Raw genomic sequence first — 21,787 nt, forward strand, 5'->3', positions numbered from 1 at the left:
TCTTTGATTTTTTTTGAATTCAGTGAATCCATTCCAACGGCAATCAAACGTGTGGCCCAAGTGATGCTCCATAAAAACATTCACGCCAACCTCAGCCGGATGAATTATATAGAATCGAAAAGGATCCAATATTACGCGTTTCCCGCCATCACGAGGAACCAGAACGTATTTATGGTGAACGAAAAAAATTCAGGCAAAACGATGGCCTATTTGCCCATCGTGTTGTCGTTTATCCTGGAGAAGGAGGAACGGTACAATCAACTGTTCAAAATGGGCGGAGGGCCCATAGTCGTCGTATTGTGCAGTAATTCGAACAAGTGCGAGGAAGTTTATGATTTGGCAAACATGGTCTTAAGCAGACAGAATAAGAAGTGCCACTTGGTTACTTATCCTCGATATGGCAACATTGTGAGTAACATAATAGATTTTTTCCTTATAAATAGTTTGTTTTGCAATACTCAGTTAAAGAAAGTTAAAGACTTGGAGTTATTTAAAAGTGGCATTTTAGCGATCATAAGGCTTTTAAAAAAATCGTTTTATTAATGTATTGCACTTGCATATTAAATACATTTGCAATGTAAAAATTAGCCAACCATTTCTGGAATTCTCATTAAGGTTTTATGTAAAGTACCTGAAATAATTGTTAGATATAATTATAAAAATCTTAATATCTTGAAATCTCTTGTAACGATTTTATTGATTTCAGTTTCACATGAAAGCTAAAGACTTTCTTTACCGACAAAGTCCTTACAAAGTTTCTTGTATATACAACAGTTTTGGAGTTATTGAGAAGTTTTCAAGGGTTTGAAAAAATCTTGGTACTATCAAAGGCCTTACAGAAATCTAATTATTTTAAAAACTTCTGAAACAATTTTATTGATTTTACTTTCATATGAAAGCTAATGCGTTTCTTTACTAAAAAAATTTTTACAAGTTGCCTTATAGATACAACTGTTTTGAAGTTATTGAGTAGTTTTTCAAAGAATTGAAAAATTCTTGATACTGTCAAAGGGTTTACAAATGTCTAAATATTTTAAAGACTCCTGTAACGATTTTACCGATTTTAGTTTCATATGAAATATGAGCATTGCGAAAGTCTTGAGTTATCAGGGTTTATTTTTCAATGGAATGAAAAATTCTGATACTGTCAAAGGGGTTACAGAAATCTAAATATTCCAATCCAGGTGCAGACAAAATTTTTAAATGATCTAACTTAGAGTAATTGGATTACTTGGGCTCAGGTTATTCTTCATTAGATCCCAGGCAGTTAAATCATGAATTTAATTTCCTTTTTCCAGATAGTTGAACCATAATGTTGTTGTGGAATTTATAGGAATTAAATCGTAAATTTCGTCTGATTAGCATATTTTTTATTGTTAATTCCAGGTAGTTGAGCCATGGATTCTCAATTAATAACATATATTCCCAGGACCATAGAAATCCCCTAGTTATTTTCCATAAAAATGTTATTTGGCTAATTTCTTCAGTATAACAAATGTAGAGGGTCCTACGACCCTCATCTTAAACGAGAAGGAAATTAAATTTCCTTCTAAATTTGTCTTCTGAGTTATCTTCAGAAAATGGATACTTTTTGTGTAAATTATGTAAAACTGGGACCACAGATGCCCCTAGTTGTTTTCCATAAAAATTTTATTTGGCTCATTTCTCCAGTATAAAAAAATATATGAGGCATCCGGTTTCAAAAGTCTCTAGATCCAAGATAAGCAGTTTTACAGAAAATGTAAAAAACCTGTAGTATCAAAACTATTAAAAATATATTTATAAAATTTATTATATATGTTAAAATAGGACCCTTCTAATAAGGTTTTTTGACAAAAAAACATATTTTTAGGTGTAACTAGAAAAACAATTTGATAAAAAAGTTTGGATGTAACGAGTTTTGTTAACAAACAGTGGCAGAGTTATGAAAACCCGAAAGTGATAAACGATCCGTCTAGTTTATGAAATAATGCAAAATATTTTGAAAGTGTAACCTGCAAAGTTATATATTCATTAATGTACAAAATAAAATAAAATTTAAAGCCCATCGTCTTCTTCAATATTATAGATGACATCTTCAGTATTCGCATTGTCTTCCTGTTCTATCGCACTATTATAGTCAATAATATTCTTGTAGAAAGTCAAATCTTCGTTTGGTGTATATCTCCAGTCCAATCCAAAATGTTTTTTCAAAAGAGCATCAACATTTTTAATTTTAGCTTCTTTAATAGAATGAACTTTTGGCAACGGCTCAGGCTTTATTAAAGTAAGGCCTTTCCCTTTTTTTAGCACTGATTTATAGGTACCAAGATCCGATCTAAAGTTTACTTCTCCTTTAATAACAATACTTTTACCTGTTTGTTGTTTTTGTTTCTTTATAGATATTCTCTTTGCAGTTGAAAATTGGAAATGCCATTGATTAGGTGGCTTAATACAGACCTCAATTGCTCTTTTCCAGTCAAAGATATCAAAATCTTATTCAAGATCAAGTACGGTCACACCATCAGATAATATTTCTCGATATTCTCGTGGATGAAGGATAACTTCCTTCTTTTTAACTTTTTTTTCAGCTCTTCCAAAGACTCTATCAGGTGGCAAAAACGAATGCCCTACAATGGGAAATATTACGTGAATCTCTTGAACTGAAGTTTCTGTAAAGTAAAGCCAATGCATAAGCATGCCAATCATGATGGAGTTTTTATTTTGCCCAGGACAACCATCGCAAAATAGCTTAATCCACTTAGTTTCTGTCAGATTAAGTGTGGACAATTTGTGATTAACCATTGGAACTATTTCATTAGATCCCTTTCCTCCTATGTTCTCGGTCCAATTGTAAGAAGTTACAGTATCTTTTGTTTGTGTTGCCTTAGAATGACCTTCACATATGGCAAAGTTATACCAATAAAATTCTCTTGAATAATAGGCTGACTGGTCTGGAACGCGCGGCAGCACCAAGTTTTTTTGACAATCAAAACTAAGTTTAATGGTATTATCTTCTGGCTGTTTAAGAAGCTCATAAAATGCTTTGGCCTTAAGTTTGTGAACTCGTGTTTTGCACATTAATTCTGCCTTGGGTTCAGGATTCGAAGCAGCTGTAATTTGACATTTTAAGCTAATGAATTCAGAACATGCATATGTAGCTGGGGTTTGAAAGCTTATATTAAAATCTTTTGCAAGAATGTCCCTGAAGTAATCATATTTCACTATTAGATCTTTATTTTCACTACAATGTATTTTCCAAAGTTTCCTATAATACTCAGATTACTTGCCATATATCGACTTTCGGACTTATTTCTCGTGTAATGAGACTCTACACAGTTTAATCTTTTAATAAAATTTGTGACCCATTGCTTTTTTTGAACATAATGCCTGCTTTTTCGGTCACCACCCCGATTTTCTTTGGGAGGACAACCATCTGATAAGAATTTTTTGCTCAAATTCTGAACTCTAAATCTTGAGATTCCAAGAATTGATAAAAATGCATTGCTGTAAACCGACAGTGTTCCTTTTTTTGTTTTAATAAAATAAGATAAAGAAATTGAATTGCTGCGTGTACCTTTAACTGGACGGCGTCTCTTCGGAACATTTTGGGAAGTATGCTTCAGAATAAAATTGTCCTGTTCAATCTTTGTTTTATTTTGATAAAAGCAAGCATGAAATTTCCTAATTTCCTGCATAGTCAGATCAGCACAACCAAAGGTCTTCTTATGGCTGCATTTTGGTAGACTTGGAAGTGATTTGGGTCTGTATCTACAAAAAAAACGTACTTTTATGTACCTAACTAATTACATAAATACATGAGTACTGACCTTGCTTTCTTTGCTTGTGTAGATGTCCATTTCGAGGGATCTGCTATTTTTTTTCTACCTTTATCAGGTCTGGTGTTATAACCATAATAGAATAATTCTTCATAACGCTTTACTCACAGTAAATTAATAATTATTGTTATAAGTTGTGTTATTAAAAAAAACGTGGAAAATAACAAAACGAAAATGAAATCGTTATTGTACAGGGTGAGTTTTTCAAAGCGCGGAGTAGTATTATGCATTGATGATATTATTTATCGATGACGTGCTCCTGGACTATTATTTGCTTAAGCATTCTTCACATTTTAAAAATATTTTGGACTATACAGAGTGCTCCGAAAAAGCAGGGCACTACAAAAGTTAATTTTTTTAAATGGAACACCCTGTATTACAAAAAATTTTTGAATTCTTTGCGTAATTACCAATCTTTTTTGATAATGGTTTAATAAGCCAAAAACTAATAGTTTAGGAGATAAATCAAATTTTGTTAAAAATTTAGAATTTGCACGCATCTCTTTAATATTAAAATTTAGCACCTAAATTTTGAATACAGACTTAATTTTTATCATCAGAAGTAAAATAAAGTTACTTTGATATGCGTGCTATGTAAAATTATTCATTTTGTTATACAGGGTGTTTTTTTTGAAAGGCCAAACTTGCCCAACTTTAAATATAAAAATCTCTCTTATTTTAAATGAAACACCCTGTATATTTTCATGTCATCTAATAGCTTACTTAAGAGCCTATAAATTTTATTAATAATATTCTATCCCTATCTCTAATAGTTTTTGAAATATACTTATATTTCTTCATTTCGTGTTATTTTTTTCTTATAAAATGAAACAAATTTATGGACGTTTCTTTTTATTAAATTCACTTATTTTTATATAATAAAAGTTAATTTCTGTTCAACAAATGTTCAAAGATATGTCCTCCTTGTTCGATACAAATATTAATTCTTTTAATTATATTTTGTCGAACATGGTATAACATTCCTGGTGTTACGGTTTGACAGGCATCCCTAATTCTAATAATCATATCCTCCCTTGTAGTTGGTTTTGTTGCATAGACTTTATCTTTGAGATAACCCCACAGAAAGAAATCTAGCGGCGTAAGATCGCAAGACCTTGGCGGCCATGCAACAAATCCTCCGCGACCAATCCATCTTTGAGGATATTCTTGATCCAAATATTCCCTTACTGCACGATGAAAATGGGGAGGCGCACCATCTTGTTGAAACCACATACTTTGCCGTTCCTGGAGATTGACTTCTTCTAATAATTCAGGCAATTGCTGCTGTAAAAATACTCGATATGAATGCCCATTCAAAGGTTCATTAAAAAAATATGGTCCAATTATACGGTTATTATGGATGCCGCACCATACATTAAGGGACCAATGATTCTGGTGCTGAACCTCACGTACCCAATGAGGGTTCTCTGTTGCATAATAGTGCATATTATGCCTATTGACAGCACCATTGCTTTTAAATGTCGCCTCGTCGGAATACATAATATAGTTAACAAAATTTGGATTAATTTCAATTTTGCGAAGTAACCATTCACAAAAAGTTACACGTAGCTGAAAATCTTGATTGTGAAGTTCTTGATGCAACTTAATGTGATATGGGTGGTATTTATATTTCCGTGTTGTCCGGTTTACCGTTGTCTGCGAAACATCAGAAAGTAAGGCTAACCTACGGCTACCAATGTGGGGATCCTCCTCAATTTGCAAAAGAATTTCAAGTTCTTTACCTTCATTTGCCACCCTATTAGAAACATTACGTTTTGGCAGATCCACGCTACCAGTCGTCATAAATCGGTCCATAACAACGCGAAAACTGCGGGATTCGGGTGTGCGCCGTTGAGGATATTTTTCTCTATATAGCCTTTGAGCTAGCAGATAATTTTTATTTGCTTCACCCAAAACAAAAATCATATCAATAAATTAATTTCTTGAATAATTCATTTTTAATATTGAAAACAAATATCTAAAAAACACCTTAAAACAAATCTAACTATTAATCTCTAATTAACTAATGTAACTGTCTTTTTGTTATTGAGATTTTTTTCATTTGTTTCCACGGCGCCTTGATGGATACATAAAAAATACGAGGTGCTTCAAAACCTAAGTCGGCATTGTCAGTTTTTACAGGAGAAAAACAGAAAAATCCATGATATCTCAAAAACTGTTAGATATAGAGATAGGACATTATTAATAAAATTTATAGGCTCTTAAGTAAGCTATTAGATGACATGAAAATATACAGGGTGTTTCATTTAAAATAAGAGAGATTTTTATATTTAAAGTTGGGCAAGTTTGGCCTTTCAAAAAAAACACCCTGTATAACAAAATGAATAATTTTACATAGCACGCATATCAAAGTAACTTTATTTTACTTCTGATGATAAAAATTAAGTCTGTATTCAAAATTTAGGTGCTAAATTTTAATATTAAAGAGATGCGTGCAAATTCTAAATTTTTAACAAAATTTGATTTATCTCCTAAACTATTAGTTTTTGACATATTAAACCATTATCAAAAAAGATTGGTAATTACGCAAAGAATTCAAAAATGTTTTGCAATACAGGGTGTTCTATTTAAAAAAATTAACTTTTGTAGTGCCCTGCTTTTTCGAAGCACTCTGTATAGTCCAAAATATTTTTAAAATGTGAAGAATGCTTAACCAAATAATAGTCCAGGAGCACGTCATCGATAAATAATATCATCAATGCATAATACTACTCCGCGCTTTGAAAAACTCACCCTGTATTGCAGTCGGATGTTTACTAAACGCGGGCAAACAAAATCAAAACAACTTGCAAAATTAAGACAGTTTTGAAACTGTACGACAATAATATAATATTTTATTATGGGATGTAAGCAGTTTTGATAACGATAAGTTTGATAAAGGACCTAAAGAGTTTTGAAATAGCATCTACGACGGAGTGAGAGAGTTCTGCTACTGTGGCCGGAATATTACATATAATTTTTATTGGATTGAAGAAGTTTTAGTACAGATATTATTTAGAGAAAGATAAAAAAGTAATTATAGATGGCAGCAGGGCCCTTACCTCATTTTTTGTATAAAATGGATTTAGAGAGTTTAGAAACCGGACGCCTCATATAGAGTCGTAATATATTTCAAATGAAAGGGAATTAAATTTTCTTCAAAACATGTCTTGTGAGCTTTCTTCTGAAATCGCATAGTTTTTGAGTAAATTGGGAAAAACTGGGACCACAGATGCCCTTAAATGTTTTCCATAAAAATTTATATTTCAGTTATTTTGTTAGAATAAAAAAATATAGGAGGTCCTATATTTTTTTATTCTAACATGTAGACTTAAAGACATTCAACTAAATGTCTTTAAGTTTTCTGCTGAGGTTGGATTCGTTAAAATGATAAAGAGCTAATAAGAATCAGCCAGATTTTTAGAAATTCTAATTGAATGTTTAAAATCAAAACGGACACCTTTTTGAAGAGCCTTTATTGGATGATCAACTGGAGTGAGGAGGTCACATGACCACTTCTATTCTATTAAAACAGTACTTTTATCAAGCATCTCTTTAAAATTTTCTTATTTTAACATGTTTTATAGCATTTAGCAATTAAAATGAGAATTATGCAGATAGGGAGTTTTTAAAAATTCATTGTGTAATTTGAGATTTGCAAAACTCTTCTTTAAGAAGGATCTCATTTAAGGATTTTTTTCTGGAAAAATTTTAATTTTTTTGTTAAAATGTTTGCATTTATTTGCACACAAAATTTTTGGTCAAATTAAGTTGGAAAAAAGGCGAGAGGCACTTGGAGTCCAAAAAAAATATGATTGAACACGACTTTATATAAAGAGTTCATATTGCAATAGCCAGTTAATGATGAAGAGCCATTTAATGATTTTGAGAGATGTAGAGACAAGATGATTTTTACACTTAATAGACTTACTTACAAACCTTCCTTGTCAATGTCAAATGTCAAAACTTTTGGAGTTTGGTAATTTTCAATGGATTAAAATAATATTGATACTAACAAATGCATTAATCAAATCTAAATATTTTAAAAACTCCAGTAACTATTTTATTGATTTTAGTTTCCTAGGAACGCTGATGAGTTTCTTTACCGACAGTTTTGGAGTTATTGAGTAGTTTTTCAGAGGATGGAAATAATCTTGATACTGGCAAAGGTCTTACAAAATTCTGAATATTTTAAAAACTATTTAACAATTTTATTGATTTTACTTCTATTTACAAGCTGACGAGTTTCCTTACCAAAAAGGTCCTTACAAGTTTTCTTTTAGATACAACAGTTTTGGAATTGTTGAGTAGTTTTTTAGAAAATTGAAAAACATCTTGATATTGCGAAAGGTCTTAAAAAAATTGAAATATTTTAACTCCTATAAAGAATCTATTGATTTCAGTTTCATATGAAAGCTGATGAGTTTCTTTACCAAAAAGGTCCTTACAAGTTTCTATATAGATGCAACAGTTTTGGAGTTTTTGAATATTTTTTTAGAAAATTGGAAAAATTCTTGACATTGTCAGAGGCTTTACAAAAACCTTAACATCTTAAAAACTCACATAACGATTTTAATTTAACACGACCGAAATATTTAGGACTAATTGATGTTATTTTTAGAGTAACGTTGACATTCTCATTACGATGCCGACGGTCCTACAAACTTTAATATCCTCAAGAGCTACAAATTTTAAGCGTCTCTGCCATTTGGTTTTGGAGGATGCGGACGTTCTCCTCAAACAAAACAACGAGTTAATCCTAAAATTTCTGAATTACGCCGATTCGGTCCTGGGGAACAGAAATTGTCCAAAGGCGGTGCAATTGATCGCGTGCGCCCAACACTGGACTCCCCAACTGGAAAACTTATTGACGATATTGGATAAAATACCCACCGTTTGTATCGGGAATCACTTGGAGTCCGCCTTGTATGGAAAAATGAAATTTTCGTTGAAATTTTTGAATTCCAGGTGTAAAGAGGAATATTTGCTTGGTATGACTGGATATTTCGCGAGGCGAGATGTTTGCCATTATAACGCCCATTTTTTTAGGTATCCTCCAAGACAAATTCAAATTTATGAAATCGATAGTGATTTGCAATGAGAACGAGATCGAAGGCGTTCAAAATGGTTTAATGTTAAACGGTATCGATTACGTATCGTTCTTGAACGTTACTCAGCAAGAAGACATCTATTATAATGAGCAAGTGTGGAATAATGCACATCCTGGAAAGTATTCTGGTAAGTTTTACTTAAAATTTGATTTCTACAGGAGGGTGGATCCTTAGTAAGTAATTTTAGGAATAAAAGTTTAAAAATTGTTGTTTATTATGGTAAAAGAAAACAAAGTAATTAAATTTATAAAAACTTTAAAACAAAAGGAATTCTAACTCTGGTTGCCATATATTTAGATGTAAAAGTCGTTCTTTTATTTTCAATTTACTTATTTCGGCTTTTCCTTTATTTAATTTTGGTTTTTATTTATTAAATGATACACCGATGTATGTCTAAATTCATCTAGTTTTATTCCCTACACTTATAAGGTAATTACAGCCAAATAGAAATCAGATGTATAGTCACGGCACCAACTCAGATGCGCATATCATGACATCCCCTTTCATTACAATAAAAATAAAAATTAATGTTGGTTCATGAATCTGTCAAATATAATAAAATAACTACTGTCCAAATTTTGAATATATTACACTTCAAATGCCTATATCTTATACCACGATTATACAAACAAACTTTAAAATATGTTACATCTCGAGGATAAGAATCTATCGTGAAAATATGTTCACACATTTAAAAAAATACAAAGCATACCTACATATTATTTTCAGCAATTTCGTTAATTTTTATTAAATTAATTTATGGTGGACCTATTTTCTTAAACTAATATTGAAAATGTAACAGAAATCACGTATTCAAGAAATCACAAGTTATTATTAGATTAATCATGTTATATAAAAATTTATTCAGGCCTAAATCAAACAAAAGGCCCGCAAATTCATCCATATCCTGTTGTATAAGGTGCAATATCATATTTATTTAGGCTTTTATTTGTAACTTTGGGAAAAATCTTTTTTTTTTGTTAATAAAATCTTGGGGTTGACGTGGGTCAATTTTAATACTGACGATTTCTGGGAATTATTTTGCTCGACTTTGAAATACCCTAGAAAAATTTGTTCCAGTACATAAAATTAAAGGCAATTTTAAAATCTACTTTCGTTTTGAAACTATTTTTGGATTAAAAGCAAAAAAAAACAATCTTCACAAAAAATATAAAATATACCGTTCAATTCTGGAAGCTTAGATCAATATCTAAACATATAAGGAATATATTAATAGTATTGAGTCTAATATCATGGAAAATAAAAAGAAATTTTGGGGCTTTGTTGGCACTAAGAGAAAAAACAATCTATTTCATAGGCATTAAAACTAGGTAATATTCTAATACTTAACGAACTATAACCTCCCGGCAATTTTTAAAAACGGTGGTAGAGATGACGTGTCAAACTATCGGCCCAACAGTAAATTATGCATTTTTGGTAAAATATTGGAAAGAATTATGTACGATATTATTTTTCCGCGTGTTAAACACAAAATTATTCAAGAACAACATAGTTTTTACTCGAAAGGATCTCTTGAAACAAATTTATTATGTTTTTTAGAATTCGTCTCTAAGACAATAGATAATAAAGGTCAGGTGAATGCGATATACACAGACTTTAGTAAAGCATTCGACAAAATTGATCCTGAAATATTAATTCAAAGGCTTGAAGAAATCGTTAGCAGGATCTCTATGATCAGATTATCTTGTTCCTATCATACAGGTAGAAAAGGAAGAGTAACAATTGATGACCATAAATCTGAATGGTTTGACATAACAACAGATGTGCCACAAGGCAGTCATCTGGGTTCAATTATTCTTTATTATAATTTATGATATTAATACTATAAAAACATGTTTTAAATACTGTAAAATACTACTTTTTGTAGATGCTCTGAAAATATACTTAAATATCGAGACTCTGGATGACTGCATTAAAATCCGACAAGACCTCTCGCGCTTGGAGCATTACTGCCAGAAAAATGGACTCTTTCTAAGTTCCGAGAAGTGTTTTTGTTCTTTTTTTTACTAAGAATATTAATAAAATAACATCGATCTACTCTACAAATAACAGTAATTTGAAAGGAGTCGTAGAAGTCAGAGATTTGGGAGTAATCGTGGATGAAAAATGGACTTTTAAATCACACATTGAAAATTGTGGCGATTGATATTGTGCACCTAGAGCAGGTCAAAATAGATTTCTAAAGTACCTGCGATTTAAAACAAATACATCAATAAATAACCATATTTATTCCACAATACGATCTAAATTTAACTTTTTAACTCTTAATTAAAAACAGAAGAAATGTTACCGATCTCTTTATAGTCTATAAAATAATTAATACTCATGTCGATTCACATTCTCTCCAATCTGATATCAATATATACGGATACCAAGACAAAATGCAAGGGCCAAAGACTTGTTTGCAGCTAATTTCCATCGAACCAACATGGGACAGAACTCTCCAATTTGTATCCTCACAATTTTTTTAAATCACATATTTTTTATGCGCCAATAGGATCTTATAAATGCCAATTAAAGCACTACTTTTTGAAAAAAATTTAATAATTTTATCATTGTTTATGCAACTCCAATCTTGTATTGTATCATAGTTATTTATATCTTCTTCTTCTTTCAGCAACCCTTCACAGTCCTGGACATAGGTCTCCCCTATATTCTTCCATGTTTCTTTGTTCTGTGCCAGTTGGTGCTATCTGTTGCCCACTTTGTTTTTGACATCATCGAGCCAGCGTAACTGTGGTCTGCCAACGCTGCGTTTATGTATGCGAGGTCTCCATTGAACGATGTGTCTTGACCATCTCAAGTCGTCCTGTCGGGCGACGTGTCCTACCCAGCTCCATTTCAGGTGGGCTATGCGTGTTATGACGTCTTCAACTTTAGTTCTTTGTCTAATACTCTCATTTGTGATATGGTCTCTCAGGCTTATTCCTAGCATCATCCGCTCTATGGTTTTTTGGGCGGTCCTAAGCTTGTTAGCTGATTTAACAGTGAGTGTCATGGTTTCCATTCCGTAAGTCATCACGGCAGTAAGCAGGCATTGAAGACCTTTCTTTTCAAATTAATTGGAATAGTTTCATTTCTCAAGACGCGTGACAGTTTACCCGTGGCTGCCCATGTCAAACGAACACGTCTGTTTATTTCGGCAGTTTGATTTTCTTTGCCCAATTTGATGCAATGTCCCAAATATACATATTCTTCGACGTTGTCAATAATTCGGTCTTCTATATGTACTTAATAATAATAATATTATATTGTCAGGTGACATGCCTTTTGTTTTATTTAAATTTATGGTTAAACCTATTCTTTTCGATTCTCTTTAAAGTTCTGCCAACATCTCCTGTAATTCTATTATATTCTGGCTAAAGAGTACTATATCATCCGCAAAGCGTAAATGGCTCAGATGTTTGCCGTCGATTTTGATGCCTCTCTCGTTCCAGTCCAGAGTTTTAAAAACGTCTTCCAGTGCCAGTGTAAACAGCTTTGGGGAGATGGTGTCTCCTTGTCTCACTTCTCTTTTTATTTGAATTTTGTTCGTTTCTATCTCTTCCGAGATTTTAACGGTGATTGTCGCATTTTCGTATATGTGTTTGAGAAGCTGCTTGTATCGAGAGTCGATTCTTGCATTGTTCATGGCCTTAAAAATATCCCACAACTCTACGGAGTCAAAAGCTTTGTTATAGTCAACAAATGCGAGGTGTAGTGGTTCATTGTACTCGTTGCATTTTTCAATTATAGTGCGAACGGATTGTATGTGTTCTATTGTGCTATGACCTTTTCGGAAGCCAGCTTGTTCAGGGGGCTGATAGGCATCTAGCTTAGATGTAAGCTTATTTGTTACTATCTTTGTCAGAAGTTTGTACGGGTGGGGGAGTAAGCTAATAGGTCGATAGTAGTTGTCGATTCTCAACCTATCTCCTTTTTTGTACTGTAAAATCACCTGGGCCTTTTGCCATGCTTGGGGTTCACACCTTCTGTCATACATTTATGAAAAAGAATTGTCATTGCTTCTACAGTAGTTCTTCCCCCAAGTTTTATCATTTCAGCTGTAATTCCATCTTCCCCTGGTGCTTTACCGTTTTTCATTTGAGACAATGCTAGTTCTACTTCTTCTCTGGTGATGTCAGGAAGATCTTCGGAGCCTACATTGAGAACCGTTTCATCAACTCCGATTGCTTGTTCTGGGTTGTCTCCTGTGTACAGTGTGCTGTAGAACTTTTCCACGATATCCATTAAATCTTTACTGTCCTCTTTGATGTTTCCGCTTGCGTCCATTATTGTTACGTGTTTTAAGTACTTTCATGTTTTTGTTGTTTTCGATGGTCGTTGTTATCATTTCTGTGTTGTATTGGCTTAAATCTTCCCTTGTTTTCTTTTTTATCAATCTGTTAATTTCGTTTTATTCATGATTGTTATTTATATATCATAGTTTTCTATATTACGTTCTAATCAATATTCTTTAGTATCTTTCATTTCATTTTCAGAATCTTTACATAATATTATAAATGTAGTTGCAAAAGAATTTTTAGTAAACCTATAGTTTATTATACAGTTTATTTATTGTACACCTAAAGCAAATATGTCATAATATAGGAAAACTTACATATAGGAAGGAACATGATACCTCATTAGAAAGGAATTTCAATTTCCTTTAAGAATTTGTTATAATATACAGTGTGTTCCATTCAAAAGAATGCACGTATCACAATTTTTGTATCTAGCGGTAAAATCACTAATTTTGAGCAACCCTGTGTAACGTAGAACAAATTTTTATAGTGAAAACTAATGTACAATACTTCCGTAAATTACGTTTATAATTTCAATTTTCTGCGCGTTCCAGTGCCCTAGTAATAAAAATTTATTTGGAGCTATGTTTTGGTCATAAAATAAAGAAAATAATTAATTTCTCGAAAACCACTAAAGATAGGTATAGAAACAATTTATACAAAAACAATCATGAAGCGATAGCGGCTCAGAAAATAAAATAATATGCAGGGTATTCCATTTAAAATAACAAAGTTGGTACTATTTTTTGGTATAAGCGGCAACGCTGTATCACTAAAAATATTTTTAATCGTTAGAACACCAGCTAAAATCCATGATGCCAAATTTTCAAAAAAAAAATCAATTTTCCGTTCTCCGTATACGTCTAAGGTACCATCAATCACTGTATATGTATAGTGGATGCGTTTTTGTACTTGTGTACTGTATGCAACCTGAATTTCTAATAAATAAATAAATAAAAACATTTTACCCTTTCTCTTGCCTTATAATAAATAATGCTTCAATTTATGTTAATATTTTATTTCAATATATTTTTTCTTTTGTTAAAATTAAGTAATCACTAGCAACATTGAATACTAAGCACATTTATCAACAAAATATCCCCTATATAGATGGATCGCTCAATCCAAAACAACCATGTTTTTCTAGTGTATTCAATGTTCCAAGTCCATAAGTCAAAAACCTAGAGTTAAACTCTTAAAAATTCCTAAATTAAAATAATTAAACGCATATCCATTTTTTTTACTCTTATTAATTTTTTATTACTGTATTTTTTTCTTTAGTTTTAATTTGTACCGACGAAATCTATAACACAATGAGCCTGACTAGCGCTCACCTTCTCGTCCACTTCTCTCTGCCGTACTCCTGGGCCCAGTTCATCAGAAGATTCAGCTGTTTCCTGGAAAACATCCATAGTCCATTAACCGATTCCGCACAAGTACGTTGCACATATTAACCAGTTTATGTATTTGTTATTGATTGAATTTTATTGACTTTCAGAAAAAAATTCAAATATCCAGCCACGTATTAATCGACGAAAAGTGCGAGGAACGAATGTCGAGGTTTAGTAATTTCATTAAAATTGCCGGTCTGGAAAAAGACGTACCTGATAATGTAAAGACGTTCTTTAAGGTACTTTTAATTACTCAATTTTACATTTACACTAATTATTCTAATTTTTAGCAAATTAAAATTCGAGATGAAAAAACCCGAATCATGAAGAAAACCGATCTTTGTCACACTTTAAGGGTATTCGGGCAATGTGCGGAACTGAACTGTAAAAAGCGACATTTTGCGGACAAAACTCTGGACCAATCAGATCTGGTTCCCAAAAACGGATCAATTCATTTCAAAATCCTCAAAATGCTCGACTCCGGTAGCTGTTCCGTTAAAATATTAGAAGCTTTTGACCTAAATGGTAACAGTGTCCAGAAGTATCATGACCGAAACAGTGAAATCGCCGCTATATTAAGCAAGAAGTGTAACTATCGCTCAGTTAGTAAACCGACCGTGACGCATCAGTATTTAATCAAACATAACGGAGAGTTTTATAGAAGCAAACTGGTGGAAAATGACGGGTTTCCTTTACTGTTTTGCATCGATAAAGGGATATACCTGAAAGGCAGCTTGGACAGTCTATTTAAGATGCCGGAGGAGCTTAAGAAAATACCACCACAGTGTAAGTAAGAAAAAATTAAAATAGTTTTATTATTTATTTTGCAATACAGAAAATATCCGGATCCAGAATGGCGTTTGGAACATTGTCCCATAAGAATGGATAAATTCATGAAAAATTGAAAAAAGTATAAACAATTAATCATGAACATTACAAGGTATAAAGTTTATCACTGATATCTTGTAAGCTATCAATATTTAAGAAATTTTAATAAAAGATCATTAAGGGGTGAAAGTTTTCAAAGAAAAACTCTCGACTCCCAGAATTCCTATTTATTATTAATAATTTTAATTTACCGCTGATAATAAATCCACTATTGTTCTTCTATTTTTAATTTGCTGGAGAGTCTTAACCTCAGACTAAATGATCGATAGCTGCGGTATGTATAAAAATGTTTAGGATCATAAAGTTACCTTCGGATTGTAAGTTGCTGCAAAATGATATTTGTGACTGGATTAATTAATTGGTGTTGTGCAATAAAAATAAATTAATTTTTAATACCGAGAAATGTAAAGTAATATTGTTGATTGAATATTTGGGACGATGCGCAATCTTATGGACGAAAATTGAAGGTATAATGTACCCGACAATGGGATGGCCACACCGTCGCGTCGCTCTCGATGAGCCTGAGAATTTAACTAAGGGCCAAATTACGGACCAGCTGGTAAAGTTCCTGTGTGTTCAGGCAGATAAATTCTAGTAGGAGGAATTATGAACCAAATTCTAACCTGTTATTAAGTAACAGAAGGTTTACAGTTTGGCAACAAAGTAATTGTTCTAGTCGGTACAATAATCTTAAGAAAAAAAGAAAGATTAGGGCTATGAATCTCCGGTCACGAGAAAACAAATGAAATAAACAAAAACAATGGAAGTGTTTGGTTTTTAATTTGTGATAATAGTTACAGGTACTTGCATACTTGTTTTGTGCCAAATCCGATAATCTTTCTGTTAGTACTAGTATTAATAGGTATTTGCATTTTCGCTAATTGTTTGTAAATATCCCACCAGACATTTGCCGGTGAATCACAGTACACAGCTTTTTAGAAACTGTATACTGTGCAGTAAATTTGGAGTTTTAATCAATTTTTTATATTATTTTTTTGGAGGGTGTCTCAACAACCTGATAAAAAAAAGAGATCGGTAAACTTTTCTGAAAAAGAATAATAAATTATTTTGCTCTGTAATTTAGTAAGTCAATATGCGGGTACAATTGAATTAAAAAAGACTGATGCAACATCTTGGAAAGAAAAAAATGAGGCCTGGAAAAATTTGACAGCAGAATTTAATGTAAAAAACCCTGTGTCAGGGGTGGTTCGAACCCTGAATAATCTTCAAACAAAGTATGAGGGTATAAAAAGAGATCTAAGAAAAAAAAGTAGCCAAGAACAAATAATAATAAAATGAAGACCACAGGGGAAAAAGAGGGAATGTCACAAAATAAAAATACTGAGATATATCGATTTTAAAGTCTGGAACTTGTAAGATTCTTTGACTTAAAAATGAAATGGTTGAGATATGTCAAATATTATTTATTTAACTGTCTGCTACACGTATTCAAAAGCATTGTATTTCAAAACACATTTCAATACAAAAAACTAAAAAACTTGCAATTCTCCATAGCAAAAATGAGGAATGTCCAAAAAAAAATCAATTTCCAAAGTAAAAAGGGGTAAGGTCCAATATTTCGAGGTTTCATCTATCATAGTTATAGTATTTGTTCCATATTGATTTAAGACGTAAAAGTAGATAATTTTCTATGAGTAATAGCAATAAACTAATCAAAGGAAATATCTTACCTCCGTAGTTTTATTGCTGCTTTTTCCTTTTATTTTTAGCGGCATGAGGTAACTTATCATAATAGTTTTGAGCTTCTTGAGAACAGAACGCTTTCAGAGCTTGCAAATCTTTAAATTTTTCCTGGCTTATTGGGATTAGACCTGAAAATCGTATTCTATGAGTAATATATATTTTATATTAGTATTTTGTATTATATGAGTAATATGTATTATATTTACAAAAAAAAAGCTTCATACTTTCGGTCAGGATATAAAAATTCATTATTTCGCAATACGGGATAAATTTTTGTCTGTATAGGTAGTGGTACTGAGTTTTGTTCCCAACACCCATTATAGGAACATCTATGTGAAACAAGTCGGGGGTGCCTAATTGTGACTTCCTTTTCCCTCACAGGGCGTATTGCGAACGGACAATTTATCTTATAATTCAGCTTCACAAAAACAAAATCCCAGTTTCTTATTATATCGTGGCCCTCTTCCAGGTTTTCGACATGAAATGGTGCTGGCTTAACTCTGGACCTTTCTATTTCTTCGAGCCAGTGGCTCGGCAGCTCAGCAGGGTGTTTTTGGTTCAGAAGGGCCATGTTTTGGTCGCACTCCAAGTAAGAGTGCCCCCTAATTGGAAAAGTTATTTTGAAAGACTCCAGTGTTTTTTTGATATGAACAATATAATATAATGCATGTATTTGATCATGTTATAGTTTTTATTTTGACCCCCACACGAGTCGCAAAATTCTTCAAGGTGTTTTATCTGGGAGTCAAGGTAATTTTCAACAAAATGATTTAGCATTGAAAGAACTTCGTTACTTCCTTTTGCAGCCACTGTTTCTGGATATACGTAAAAGACGGACTCACCACTTGCTAAGATGTGAATGTTGAACAGGTACACAGATAATTGTCTCTGGTAGTAAAGATCATTCGTTGTGATGTTTGGAACGGGTACATTCTTTTGGAAATCGAGACAGATAGCTTCACGATCTTTATCTTTCTGGCACCTGATTCTTGAAGATTTTTTTCGGTCGTAAAATACTTGGGCCTTTATTTTGTGGAGCTTATTTTCATTTTCCAGTGTTAGCAAAGATTTCTGTATTTCGGCAAGAACTGATGTAAAAGTTGGCATATTCTTATTATTTTCAAGTTTTAATGTTAAATCTTTTTTTGTTGCAGTATATTAATCACAAACACTACAGGTGTCTTTACGAGGGTACCCGAACGATATGTTGAATTTTGTATTAAAAACATTTCTATAGAACTCGTATGAAACAGGATGATTAGGAAATTTGTTTTGATAAAGTTTATACATTTTTGCAATATTAACATCTTCGCTTAAATAAAGACGATCTGATTTTTTGAGGCCATAATGGCCATAACCACATTTTCATTCGTCTGGTCAGAAATTTTTCTAGGTCGATTTAAATGCTTACCTCTCAAATCAGCAGGGGCCTTACTTGATGTTTTTAGGGATTTTTGCAAATATTCTAATTTGGTTTTTGTAATCCCATGTATTGCCAAAAATGCCTTGTAGAACACATCGACTTCTAAAATTGCATTTTCTCTTACCACTTTGACACTATATGTATATGAATTACCATGTAATAGAGCTACATTTTCAACTTTTCGAGGACGTCTTCTTTTAATAGATTTACATGTTACATCAAACCACATAAATGAAAATTTTTTTCATTGTTTGATGCTAATAGATTAAAGTTCTTCAAAAGTGTCTGCCTTTCTTCACTACTGGTTTTCTCGAAACATCTCAGTCTTTTACACTTACAGTCATTTCCTAGTTCATGACTGCTTCCTTTATTTTCTTGTTTGCATCCGTAATCCGTCCATGTATCTTTCTTTTCTTAAACTTTTCACTGTGTTGCTGCTTCTCTTGCAGCTCACTATTTTCATTTTCTTCCATGATTCACTTTTTACTTTTATATTTTGTACATTAAAACATAACCTTAATGCTGTAAACCGCAAAAATATGCATAAAAAATATTCACTTGTTTACAAGTGAATATTTTTAGAAAACAAAACATAACTAAAATTAAAACCGGTAATCTGCATCGTAGCGATCTGTGGACATTCCTTGTTGTTATCATTTTTCCAGTGGACATTTCTTGTTTTTCCCCTGTATCTGGTATTTTAGACGCGGCTACTAACGGACTATGCCGTGATCTTCTACAGTATATGTGTTTATAATAAAATATAGACGTTTCTCTAGTAGATGGCGACGCTAACTCTGTTTTTGATATATTGTGACACTCCCTCTTTTTTCCCTGTGGTCTTCAAATGGTAGCGGTGGTGCAACCATAACACCTCTTACCACCTATGAGGAAATAATTTATAATTTAATAACATTGAATGTAGGGACTGCCTTTAAGATATCATGATGATCGTCAGTGACAGAATATAGTGGCTCAAATTTGACACCTATATGGGATCTCTTAGATGTATGTTTTCTTTTCATTTCTCAGTCATATAACAGTGGCATAGCCAGCAAAGAGGGGCAGGTGAGGGAAGGGTGTAACCTTACGTCGGGAATTATCATATTAAATAAAGAGAGAATAAACTAGATGAAAAATCACAAAATACTCATACAGATTGAGAACAAAATTTTATACACAAACTTCTTGCAAAACTATGCAAGCTCCAACTTGATTTGAAAATTTTGAGGATACGCTGTTTTTTCCTGTTGTTAACTTATTCTACTGCTAAGCAAGAATTATCCTGCTGGTAAGACAAACAACAAGTTCATAATTTAATTTAATGTTACCTGCAGGATAACTTTTCCAAACACTTTACCAGCCGGTCCATAATTTGGCCCTAAGGGTGTGTGCCAACAGTTACTGTCTTGCCTGCTTTGCATCATTCGCCCTGAAAACTGGGGCGCTTTGAGTTAATATCTATTAATGGTTTTAACAAGTGTATTTCAAAAGGTTATTTAAATTTTTTGGACATTTTGGGAAATAAACATTAATTTATTATCTTTAGTAGCGTAGTTAAACGCTGCTTCTCTTGCATAATATACACAGTTATGCTGACAACAAATCAAAATAATTTTTGTTTATAGGGGACGCTATAATAATAATAAATAAAAACAATAATGTAAGTCTCTTTAAATTCTAGGATCTAAATCAAATTCTTTTTGAGTTGATTCAAACCCGTGGAAATATGTATAGCTTTTTAATTTGTGAAGATTTCCAAAACTTTTTGCAATAAGGTGATAGTTAAACCAGTGAAGTTTAAATTTCAGATATTAAAGCCTATAAAAATGTAACTTATTGTTATTCCGAAAATGCATCAACCAATATAAGTAGTTCCACTTCTTCCGATCTAAAAATATCGAATAATTCAAACAAAACCGTTTAATAAGTTTGGAAACGTGGTCCAATATAATGTTTCTAGATATTTCGCGAAAAATCCTAATAGAGAAACCAAAGTGTAAAAACCAGAGCCATCAGACCTTTTTTGTAAATTTAGGTCAAAACAATAAAAGCGTTTAATGAACTTTATCATACCCTAAAAGTATTTATAATTTGTAAAATATTATTAGATAAAACAAAAACAAATATACTAAAGATTTACAGTTATGATTTAAAATTCTGATTTCTAATTACCTAAAATGGGAAACTCAAAACCTTATTAGCAAATCTTTAAAAACTGCAGTTCTGTGATTAATTGCAGCTGCGGTATTCTGTGACTTAACTAAAGTTTCTGATTGTGTGTGTCACAGGATACTGTCGTGCAAGTTGAAGATCTATGGATTTAGGGGCAAAGCACTAAGTTGGTTTGAGTCTTATTTGACTAGCAGGGTTCAGTCTGTAACTTACAACGGGACTGTATCAAGTCGAATGGTTGTAGAGACTGAAGTACCTCAGGGCTCAGTTATATATAGCATAGTCTATAGTATATGTTATATAAAGTTGTGTTAAAATTTTGCGTAGAATCGAAAAATGCATAAAAAAATATACTTTTTTTTGTAAGTAGAAGTCCATTCTTGGAGTGGAGTGGCTATAATATAGCGGGTTGGGAAGGGCCTTTTTTGAAAAGACTTTTCTCCACAAATGAAATGCCAATCTTTATGTTAAGAGTTATGCATTTCGATGAGTTTTCGATTCTACGCAAAATTTTAACACAACTTTATGTAACCTGTGCTATACCTAACTTCAACAGATTAAAAGATGGTTTAAAAAATTATTATTTAAAATTTATTATAAATAAAACATGCAAATAACCATAAAAAAAGGAAACGATACAAAAAAAGTATTTAAACAATAAATCTATTTAATTAAATATTGAAAATGGCCTCTTTGAACGATTTGACATTGTGCCAAATTGTAGTAAAAAGCATTTGCTAAGTTTTCTAAACATCGGGAGTTTTCAATTTACATTCTTCTCTTATTCTGTGTTGTAATAAGTAAATATTTTCCGGCTTTGTCGCATAAACTTTATTTTTTAAATGCCCCCAGAGAAAGTAATCTAGGGGTGTAAGATCAGGGCTTCTTGCTGGCTATTCAATTTCACCTCTTCTCCCAATCCAACGATTTACATTAACTCCAAAATGAGAGGCGTCATCTTATTGAAACAATA

At 32.2% G+C, this 21,787-nt stretch overlaps 1 protein-coding gene across 1 annotated transcript in view; it reads left to right on the top strand.

Moving 5' to 3' along the window:
• LOC126739498 (putative ATP-dependent RNA helicase TDRD12) overlaps positions 1-21,787 on the top strand; it is an 82,734-nt gene that overhangs the window by 29,117 nt on the left and 31,830 nt on the right. The window contains exons 11-16 of the mRNA XM_050445205.1: positions 24-408; positions 8,440-8,809; positions 8,868-9,056; positions 14,515-14,669; positions 14,732-14,863; positions 14,915-15,410. Of these exons, the coding sequence (XP_050301162.1) occupies positions 24-408; positions 8,440-8,809; positions 8,868-9,056; positions 14,515-14,669; positions 14,732-14,863; positions 14,915-15,410 (1,727 nt within the window). The remainder of the gene's footprint in view (positions 1-23; positions 409-8,439; positions 8,810-8,867; positions 9,057-14,514; positions 14,670-14,731; positions 14,864-14,914; positions 15,411-21,787) is intronic.

Source organism: Anthonomus grandis, chromosome 8 (assembly GCF_022605725.1).
Source record: "Anthonomus grandis grandis chromosome 8, icAntGran1.3, whole genome shotgun sequence".
In the NCBI taxonomy this organism is placed as follows: domain Eukaryota; kingdom Metazoa; phylum Arthropoda; class Insecta; order Coleoptera; family Curculionidae; genus Anthonomus; species Anthonomus grandis.